The sequence below is a fragment of the Ctenocephalides felis genome, unplaced genomic scaffold, assembly GCF_003426905.1.
Source record: "Ctenocephalides felis isolate EL2017-DRISC unplaced genomic scaffold, ASM342690v1 CF-g0.4_SCAFFOLD_03570, whole genome shotgun sequence".
Lineage (NCBI taxonomy): Eukaryota > Metazoa > Arthropoda > Insecta > Siphonaptera > Pulicidae > Ctenocephalides > Ctenocephalides felis.
Window position 1 is genome coordinate 11471950 of NW_020539724.1, and position 11884 is coordinate 11483833.

At 27.6% G+C, this 11884-nt stretch overlaps 1 protein-coding gene across 1 annotated transcript; it reads right to left on the reverse strand.

The window, feature by feature from the left end:
- Positions 1 to 8986: 8986 nt before the first annotated feature.
- LOC113383389 (regulator of chromosome condensation-like) lies at positions 8987 to 10270 on the reverse strand. The gene has a single exon (XM_026621661.1). It carries the CDS (start codon positions 10268 to 10270, stop codon positions 8987 to 8989), a length of 1284 nt encoding a protein of 427 aa, XP_026477446.1.
- Positions 10271 to 11884: the final 1614 nt, after the last annotated feature.

Consider the following 11884-nt stretch of genomic DNA (forward strand, 5'->3'; position numbering starts at 1 on the left):
GTATATATTGATTTATACATGATTATATATGGTCTAGCTGCCTTAGTATGTATGGGAAATGGATATATAAATGTATATATTGATTTATACATGCTTATATATGGCCTAGCTGCCTTAATTTGTATGGGAAATGGATATGTAAATGTATATATTGATTTATACATGATTATATATGGCCTAGCTGCCTTAGTATGTATGGGAAATGGATATATAAATGTATATATTGATTTATACATGCTTATATATGGCCTAGCTGCCTTAATTTGTATGGGAAATGGATATGTAAATGTATATATTGATTTATACATGATTATATATGGCCTAGCTGCTTTAGTATGTATGGGAATTGGATATATACATGTATATATTGATTTATACATGATTATATATGGTCTAGCTGCCTTAGTATGTATGGGAAATGGATATATAAATGTAAATATTGATTTATACATGATTATATATGGTCTAGCTGCCTTAGTATGTATGGGAAATGGATATATAAATGTATATATTGATTTATACATGATTATATATGGCCTAGCTGCCTTCATTTGTATGGGAAATAAATATATAAATGTATATATTGATTTATACATGATTATATATGGCCTAGCTGCCTTAATTTGTATGGAAAATGGATATATAAATGTATATATTGATTTATACATGATTATATATGGCCTAGCTGCCTTAGTATGTATGGGAAATGGATATATAAATGTATATATTGATTTATACATGAATATATATGGCCTGGCTGCCTTAATTTGTATGGGAAATGGACATATAAATGTATATATTGATTTATACATGATTATATATGGCCTAGCTGCCTTAGTATGTATGGGAAATAGATATATACATGTATATATTGATTTATACATGATTATATATGGTCTAGCTGCCTTAGTATATATGGGAAATGGATATATAAATGTATATATTGATTTATACATGATTATATATATACCAGCTGGCCTAGTTTGTATGGGAATTGGATATATAAATGTATAAATCGATATTCCTTCAAAACCGGGACCATAATTATATATCTAATAGCGTATAAAGCGATATATAAATGTATATATTGATATTTCTCATATGCCAGGACCATAATTATATATAATAGCGTAAAAAGGAATCCAATAAGAATCATATGTTTCTAAGGCGATTGCATGCAGCGCCTCTATGCAAAATTGTTCCCAGTTCGTGAGGAACTACGTAGTGACTACCGGGTTCATATGGTTCTGTGTTAGATGGCGCCACCGACCGATACGTCAAACGGCGCATATAAATTCAAAACAATAATAAGAAAATTTAATAAATAAATGTATATATTGATTTATATATCATTATTTGTGCACTAGCTGCCTTAGTTAATTAGGAAAATTTAATTTAACATATATATACTTTCTGAAATGTATCCTAATCTTCGCTTACTCGAATATATAAATGTACATATTAATTTATACAATGCTAGGACACTAGGAGTCACAAAATGCTTATGGATTTTAGGATAATATATATATTTATTTGTTTTCACATATATACATGTTTATATTTATATATGTATTTAAATACATCGAGTCTATAAATTAATAAGGGCTATTTATCGCTTCCTAGCCAAAAAAGAGCCTAACTGATATTGTATTGTCCTATATCCTAATCTTGTTTAGTTCTCTCAAGAGAACGCCGATAATAACTTTTGCAAATAATTTCGGAAATGTCTTTAGTAAATATTACGAAATTGAATGACAGCTTTCGGACGGGCACTTGTCACCCCGAAATTCCACCCTTAAATTCGCGGCTTACCGAGGCTTAATTTCATTGCATTTTGCTCTGTCAAGGGGAAAAATGACACTTTATATATAGACGCGATTGTAGACTTATTCTGAGATAAATTTGCTCCTATTTTACTAATAATAAAAACAAAATTAACAAAAAAAAAATCCGTAAGAAATAGACTTATTCTGGGATAAATTTGCTCTTACTTCACTATAATAATAAAGAAAATCTATTAGATATAGCCTTATTCTGGGTTAAATTTGCTCCTATTTGACTACTAATAATAAAAAATCTATTAGATATAGATTGGAATAAATTCGCTCTTATTTTACTACCAATAATAAAAAAAAATCCATTAAATATAGACTTATTCTGAGAAGAATTCGCTCTTATTTTACTACTAATAATATAAAAAATCCTAATAAAAAAATCTATTAGATATAGCCTTATTCTGGGATAAATTTGCTCCTCTTTTACAACAACAATAATAAAAACAAACCTTAATAAAAAAAAATCTTAACAAAAATCTTCTATTAGATATAGCCTTATTCTGGGTTAAATTTGCTCCTATTTGACTACTAATAATAAAAAAAATCTAAATAAAAAAATCTATTAGATATAGATTGGAATAAATTCGCTCTTATTTTACCACTAATTATAAAAAACAATCCTAATAAAAAAAATCTATTAAATATAGACTTATCCTGGGATAAATTTGCTCTTATTTTACTACTAATAATATAAAAAACCTTAATAAAAAAAAATCTATTAGATATAAGCTGAAATAAATTTCCTCAGATTTTACTACTAATAATAAAAAAATCTTAATAAAAGAAATATGGACTTATTCTGGGATAAAATTACTCTATTATTTTACTATTACCGACAAAAATACTAATAAAAAAATCTAAAAGAAATATTTTTATTTCTTAAGTATATTACAATTTTTTCACTTACCTTCCTTTAAGATTCTTCCAAATTGTGTTATAGATGAAAATTACTTCGTATTAGTAATATTTAGTCCAGGGTTTTTTATTATTTTTTTGGGTTAATAAATAAATATTTATCAGTGATTACCTAAGTGGGTCACTTGGACTCCCAAAGGTCTATCATTAACCAGAAGATGTACAAAAATGTTGCCAAATGTTAATAATTAAACATTTACTTTTTTTTATTTATTTATTTGCTTTACTTTATTTTTTTTATTATTTTGTTAAATTGATTAAATAAATTTATATAAGTAACATGTATTTTTACGTTTAAATATTTATAATAATTTTAGTAGTTAGAAATTTATTACTAGTTTATTATTTATTAGTTAGAAATTTATTTATAACAAAAAATCTTTATCGAGTAAATAGGGGTCAACGATATAAAATTTTTGGAAACTCATAGTTTGGTTTATCATTTTTTTTTTGTTTATATTTTTTTATAAATTTTTGATATTTATTATATTATTTTTATAAATTATTATACATTTTTTATAAATTATTTTGTTAAAGTTTTATTCGCTAAAGAAGAGTCAAGCTAGGATTTAACACGAATTGAAGTCTAATATTTATTTTTGAATTAACTATAATTTTTAGACCAACCTCTGGATAATAAATAAATGTTCATATTATTTTATAATTTAAATTATTTTATATTTATTATATTAGTATTATATGTTATGTTGAAATTTTATTCGCTGAAGAGAAGTCAAACTGGGAACTAATATATAATTTTTTAAAAATCCAACTTAATAACTGAATGGATTGGCAGTATGAGAAACTTTATAATATATATATATATATATATATATATATATATATATATATATACATATTATCATTTTAAGGAAGTAGCAAATTTTATAGTACACATAAATAGATAATAATTCTATTACCACATTTCCTGGCTTTGTGGTTGCAGAGATTAATAACGGTTTCAAAGAAATATAATTGTTATTAAATATTAAATAAAATATATAATTATTATATTTTTAATGCTGTTAACACGTTAATCGCCACAAAAATATCAGAACATTTTTTACATAAACTATGGTAACTTTATTAAATAATAATTCAATTAAAAATGTATAACGAAACTTACTGTATCAAAGGAATTTTTTTTACAACAATTTCTAAAAGAACACTTTTTTATCGCACATATGTGACTAGCATGGGGATTAACGTGTTAATTTAAAAAAAAAAAATTATAATATTAATAAATGATCTAATTTATATCAAAAACAAGAAAAGATTGAATAAAGTCCATGCAAAATTCATATGTACAAAAAATCTTTACTATTGGATGGAAAAAAATATGTGAAATATATTGAAATACTACTTTTATATTCGCTAGATTTTAATACTATGCTGATTTGGTTCATTTTTTATATTAAGAAATAAATAAACCAAATTTTTAAATTATATCAAATTAAAAAAAAACTTCAGTAAAATTATTACAATTACTACAATTTTGAATAAATTCCATTACAAATGAACCAAAAAAATAAATATTCATGATATGATTTAATAAATTAATTAAATTAATGTATCTAGATTAAAAAATGTGTTACACTTCTGAAATTGTGTTTTTGTTATTTGATCTACAAAACCAGCATAGTAGTTGATAGTCATTCGCGAATAATTTGCTGAAGACAAAAATCAAAGTTTATTAAAAATAATAGTGCAAAATTTAGAAAAATGTCAATTTACGTGCAAAAGTTCTTAAGTAAGGTAAGTGAATTTCAAATTAATATCTGAACATTAACTGTCTTTAAAAATTTCATTTAAATTTCTAAGAATTTACCATTTTCTGGTCAATTTGGAGTCCCGATAGTACCCAGTTCGTTTGGATATCAAACCATCAAAATTCGTGGACGAATGTTAGATTTAGATGAAGCAAGGTAACTAAATTAAAATAAAATTTAACTTTAACCACTTTTTGAGTGCTCTTGTTTGGATGTCTTTGCATGTGCTTACTATTTGTATTCTTTAATTGTTTTCGATAAAGTATTTTAATGGTATATTGGATTTACTTGGATCCGATCAGCTAATCTGGTACCTAAAAATTAAATACTGGTGTCCTGTAAGGACACAAAGCAGAATTCATTTATATTTATAACATCAACAAAAATTATAAACTAACAATAATCAATTACTTGACGTACTGATTAAATTCAATATTAAATCTTAATAAGTGCTATTAAATTGTATCTATTAAGTGTAACTAAGTGTTACTAATTATTTTTCTTAAAGTTTCTATGTAAGTTTGCAATCTGGAGGTTCCACAAATGGTTTAGATGATTCTATCTTACACATAAAAGCCCACAATACTGATTTTAGACCTCGATTATCTTTCAATACTTTTGCCAATGTTTGGGCTCGAGAGGAAGAATGTTGTGAAAAAGCTATAAAGCCAGGAGACGACTTCGAATTGTCCATAGTTTGCGAACATCGTTTGTATAAGGTAATAATATAAACACAGTTGTTTTTTTGATAATGTTGATAATTTGTTTCTTGTAGATTTATGTCAATGGAGTGTTTATCCATAGATTTAACCATCGATATCCTACTGAAAGGGTGAGCCATATAGTCGTTGATGGTGATTTGGAATTAAAAAGTGTGGAAAGAGAGTTGCCAGGAGATTTTAGCTCAGCTATAGCTCTTTTGCAAGCTGCTACATCGCGTACAGTTTTGATCTAAAAAATAAAAAAGAAGCAATATTATCTACATACATATAAATCATCATTTTATAAAATAAAATCTTATCTGGTTGCACCCGAGATTTGGTTCTTATGCAATTTAACAGAAAGGTTAATTTGGAGTTTGCATTTCATCTTAATTCAAAATATTTTGATAATCTCTAATAAATATTTAATAAATTTTATCTTATTTTAATTTAAACTATTTGTTTATATTTATTCTGTTTTTTTTTTGACTTTCAGAAAGAATTTTAAGAAGGAAAATTGTTCTTCGTTATTCAGATTTACAATAAAATTCATCAATTATTTATGAGATTTTTTATTTAAGTAGTTTGTGACGTTGATAGTTGTTTTTCCAAAAGTTTTAAGAGTTGGATTCTTAATTTTTTAAATGTACACAAATTAGTTATGATTAAAAGAAAGTCGAAATTCAATTAGCTATGATCAAAGAAAAGTTACAAATGTAGTTATCCAGAAAACTTCAACAAATGCAGTTAAAATGAAAATATTAAAATTTACTATAATATATTTAATTTACCAGAATACCTTTTTGCTAATTTGCACGTGGACGAAATCGCAGGTACAGCTAGTTTTATATACAAAATTAGATCATATCAATTTTTGTTAACTTATATCTATAAATATAATTGCAATAAAAACTTGAAAAAGTATTTTCATTTAAAATTCTATATATAACTTCAAGAATCAAGACACCTTTTAGATATAATTCAAATAAATAATTTTCAATAATTTACTGGATAAAAGTACCTGATTTCAAATTATTAGGTAGGTTTAAAATTTTCTAATAGCTATTCGACTCCTAGGAGTGTATGAGATTGTGTATATAGAATTGTAGTAAATTTTATCTATTTTCAAAAAACTGAATTACTAATACTTATCTTTAGTGGAATGTTTTTGATTTCCATAGATCTTTAATACTGGTGCTCCAGAATATATTATAATTTCTCGATGACGATACCGTGAAAACCGTAACAATATGCCTTTAACCTGTGCTCCTAGGTTCTTATTTTGTCTTAAGTGCTGAGCCGATGATTTCTTTGCTTGTCTTGTGCATTTTTTTAACCGAAAGTCAATTTTTCGATATTCATTTTGTATTTTTTCGATTCTACTTCGAACTTCAAACCAGGAAAGGCAGAGTCCTACTAGGAAAAGATTTTTATGGAACTTTTTTTTAGATCAGACGAATCTGTAATTTGAAGAAGTCATGTTTTAATATAAACCTGAGACAGGATATAAAATCCAGTTAATTTAGGAAAAGTTGCTATCGTACCTTGTTTCCTTGTTTCCTACACTTTTTCTAAAATTCAATTTTTGAAGTTCAAAGTTTTTTGAAGTCAACTAGGAAAGATAGAGTCCTGCTAGGAAAAGAATTCTACGGAACCTTTTCAGATCAGACGACTCTGAAATTTAAAGAAAACATGTTTTAATATATACCAATACAAATAATATATTCCAATACAAAAAAATATGAATCCAGTTAATTTAGAGAAGAAAACTATTGTACTTTTTTCACTTCCTTTTTTTTTAATTCGTCTTCCAAACTTTTTAAATTTATTGAATTTTTCCTTTTTATTTGCATTTTTCTTGTGTAAAAATATTTCCAGTAAAATTTGTAGTGCCTAAAGCTTTCCTAATGATCAGGTAAGTACTAAAAATTGAATTAATATAAGAATCAATAATGTTTGCAAACAAGATATGAAATAAAACATTAAACATTTAACATAAATATCTGTTGAATTTTGATCAGACGATTTTTCTTAGAAAAATCTTCAGTTCCTAGATCATTTTCCACAATAACTTCTGCTTTTTAGACATATTTCCAGTAAATATTTGGTACCTAAAGCTTTCCTAATGATCAGGTTCTACTGGTCCAAGTACTAAAATTTGAATTAACATAAAAATAATTAACTTTTGCACACAAAATATTAAATAAAACATGAAAGATAAATACTAAGCCTGTTTGACTTTTGGCCAGTCAATTTTTCTTAAGAAAAGCTTTGTACGGATAAGTTTTATCAATTATTTCTTCTTTTTAGGTATAACTAAAATTTACCAGGTTTTGCTTCTTAGTTTTTTGATACTATATAAATCCAACAAAAATTACAATTTTGGATAAAATTAAATATTCTTCTGCTTTATAAATAGATAATTTATGTTAAGCACACACACATACACACACACACACACACACACACACACATATATATATATATATATATATATATATATAAAATTACACATTAAAAAAAATGTTTAGGTATAATTTAGAGACAAATAAATTAAAAGTGAAAATTCGTGTCATTTTTTATTGAAAATTCGACGCTCTGCAAAATTTTTGAATTTTTTTTCATGCTATTTTCATACAAAACTTTGGTTGAATTGCGCTCTATCTAAAAGACAATATTAAGAGCTAAAACTTTCAGAGAACTGTTTTTAATGAATATAGAACCATTTGAGCCCTTGGGAAGGAAAATTCGAATATGTTCGAATATATATATATATATATATATATATATATATACATAGTTTTTTTTGACACTCTGTGTAATATATTTTTTATGTGAAATGAATAATTCTAAGTCTTTATATTATTTTTCTAAAAGTAAACGACAATGAATTCATTCAGTTAACTGATGACTTGTACAACCAGTGGAAGAATTTATGCGAATATATTAGTTTTGGTTAAATAATAGAAGGTTTTATATACAATTTTATGAGTTTATATATGTATACAACTGTATTCTGTCATTGGCCATAAACAAATTAAATAACACCAATGATTCCAAACGGGTATCTAGATCCTATCCCGGTCCTGTCGAAAAATGACTGATTTTTTGTTTTAGTTAAAAAGTGTGCATTATTATTATTCGAGTCGGATCGTAAAAAATGAGGGACCCATTTATAATAAGCGCTTGCTCTTGGGTGCCACATCGTTTCTACTAATTTATATCTTTTCAATATGCATGAATGGGCGTGACCGGCGCGAGGGCGCTTTTTCTATGTTTTAACATGTTCGACAGATTTCTAATATAAATGTAAATACAAAAAAACTTAAATTAACTAGGGCATTATGGAAGTGCCGTGAAACTAATAAGCTTAACCGTAGCCAAAAAGTTATTACATAAATTTATTGATATTATAATGTACATGAGCAGTTTTTTTTAAAGTCACTCATTATGATAAGCATATTATATTCTTCAATGTCCTCGTTATTAAAATAAATATTAATATCGATTATTTTTATACTAGACAGTTTTTATTAAAGTCTTATATAAAATCTGATCCTCAACTTCTTTATTACTTTTCTACTATCAGCAATTCGTTTTACATCAATTGAGAAATAGTACAAGAAATATATTCGACAATATAATACAAAATTTTATACAATGTGTTAATTTCATATACATGTGTTAATTTATCAAAACATAATTATTTTATGGTGACAATTTCATATTTGAAACAAGTAATTTCGAACATTATTTATCCGCAATTCTATTTCACTAGAAAAAGAGTGTGATAGTAGCCCGGGCTAATTGCCATTACTTTTTTACCTGGCATGCTCTCTATTTTAACAGGACTCCAAATATCATCATATTCCCAATCAATTATACCCAAATTCGTTCCTGAGCCCCAGGCGTACACATCACCCTGGTCAGTAATAGCAAAAGAACTTGCAATTCCGCAGGAAATATCTACGCATATTTTATCTCTAAGATTTGGAATCTCAGCAAGGTCTACAGGAAAATCGTCTAGGTTTCCTAAGCCCAACAAACCAAAGTCTGCATTACCAATCGAGTAACACTTGCCTCTCATGTCGATAGCTAACGTGTGCTCAAGACTTGTTGAGATTTTGGTTAAATTGATCTCTTTCGATGAAATTTGTGACTTTCTTGGAAAATTTACTTCATCAGCATCTTCTCCAAGTCCCATTTTATTACAGGCGTTTGATCCAAATGCATAAACATCAGGAATTTCAGATCGCTTTATAAATGAACTATAGCCTCCAGCCCAAATTTTATCTATCTTGCCCCTTGGTGATAATTTGTATTCAATTTGTTTGAGAACTAAAACATCTTCTCTCCCGCCACGATCTAAATTTCTGCTAGAAAAGCTTTGGTACTGTCGGCCTCGTTGTCTCTGTTTAACGCTTTTAACCGTATATAATTTTCCAGAGGTATCCAGTAGTAATAAGTGTTCTATCCCGGAACAGATATCGACAAATTGTCTTGTATGACTAAGAAGTTCAGGTCTATTGCAAGTATAATACCCTTCTTCATAAGTCTTCTCTAGAAGTTCTCCAGTTTCTTTATAAATTCCCCAAACATAAGCCGTACCATCTATCAACAGTGCGCAAGAGTGATAATCTCCTGCTGATATCTTCACGGCTTCGTTCGGTAAATTAACTAATCCAGGGTAAGCTTGCAAATCATTTTGGTCTCTAGTGTAATCAGTGTTTCTACCCAAAACTCCATCTCTATTGTGGCCAAATGTGAATACCTCACCTTTGTTGTTTAAGCAGACGCTGTGAAAGCTTCCTGTATCAATTGCAACGATATCTTCTAAATTGATATCTAATGGGAGAGTTGTCGTTTTTGCTTCAGGTCCTAACCCGAGTTGTCCATATTTGTTTTCGCCACAAACTAAAACTCTACCAGCTTCTACATTTCTTGATGGTACTGTCAAATAATGCTTGGATTTAATTTTTTTTGTGGGTTCTTCTTGGAGGGGTTCAGTTGCTCTGCGTTTTGTTCTTTCAGTTCCATTTCCACCTTCCATTTGAAAACATATAATATAACTGAAACAGAGTTACAATATTAAAGTAGTTGTCTTTTATACTGTTTAACCATTTCATTCCAACTGGGGAAGAAATAATTGACCAATTCAGTAGAACCCCGTTAGGACAATCATGCTTAATACGATTTGCGCTGGTCCATGTACTTTGAAATATGTTTTTATCCCGCATAATACGCTTTCTTGCTTAAGGGTCCGTTCAAGTATTACGTAAGCACTATATGGGGGGCGGAGGGGGTTGTTGATTTGCTTATTTTGGGTTGACATGGAGGTCAGGGAAGTCTGAATGATGATTACGTCATAGGTAGTATTTTTATTTTTTTACATTAATTGCAAAATGTTTACGTAAGCATGGGGATAGGAGGTAAAAGCTTTGCTTACTTTTGCTGACAAGGGGGATGGGAGGGGGTAAATAATTGTAATAAATCTGCTTACGTAATACTTGAACGATCCCCAAGACCGCGTTTTCGGCTTAACGGGGTTTTACTGTAATAACTTGATAAAAAAGGTACGTAATATTCATATATTTTGCTTTTAAAAAAATATTTAATTTTTATATGATGCGGTTTAAGAGCTAAGTACTGATCAATAAATTTATAATCTTGTTTGTGAAGGAAATTTTTGTTACTGAAAATTGAAATTACAGAACACTCTAAATTACAGTAGTCCACTGATTGTGTTGTTTAAGGGGCACAACTAGTGTGAAATTTTCAAAAAAGCGAATTTTCAATTTTTCCATATTTCGATAGGTTATACCTTTAAAAATAACATACCAAAATTTTTAATCGATATCTTAAATAATTTTTTGAGTTACAGCCATTTAAAGAGTATATATATAATATATAGAATAACGATCATTTTATCTTTAAACGCGTTTTTCTCGAAACAGCATTTTCCGAATTTGCTGCAGCGATTACTCAAAAACAAATGATCTGATCACTATCAATTTTTTTTTACATGCTCTATATATAGTTCTCCATAAAATAAACTATCGATTTTTTGAACGGATCAAAAATCGAATTTTGGCAGTCGAAAAACGACCAAAATTTTGGGTAAAATTCGACTTTTTTTTAAAACGCTGCATTTTGTCAATTTTTTATTTTTTTTATCCTAGTTCATTTTACAGACAATATTATCTAGTTTAATGAGATTTTTTTTAAATTTCATCCACGTGGAAGGCCGGAATCACTGCAGCAGTGAAGAGCCTTTTTTTCGCGTCGTTGTTGATCGACGATAACTTAAAACATATTTAATTTTTCTTTTCAAAAATTTTACTATGCATGCTTAAAACGTGTAAATATATTCTTGAAATTTTGAAATGATTGACAAAGTTTTTTTTTAATATAAAACGCCAATAATTACCAGTTACACTAGTTGTGCCCCTTAAGTACAAAACAGTGCACATTCGCAACATATGCTTGTTCATTTGCAACCTTTATCTTGCAACTTTAACTTCGAAAGTCGAATTTAGAATGAACGTGGTTCCAATTAATCAAATGTTTAATAAATAATTCGAGCTTATATATAATAATCAATATAACTATAAACAATATCGGGCATTTGAAGCCCGAAAATAATGCCGCGCGATACATTACCCGC

Bases quoted from the DNA above. Each gene is read 5' to 3' on its own strand.
- LOC113383389 (XM_026621661.1), bottom strand. From the start codon at position 10,270: ATGGAAGGTGGAAATGGAACTGAAAGAACAAAACGCAGAGCAACTGAA.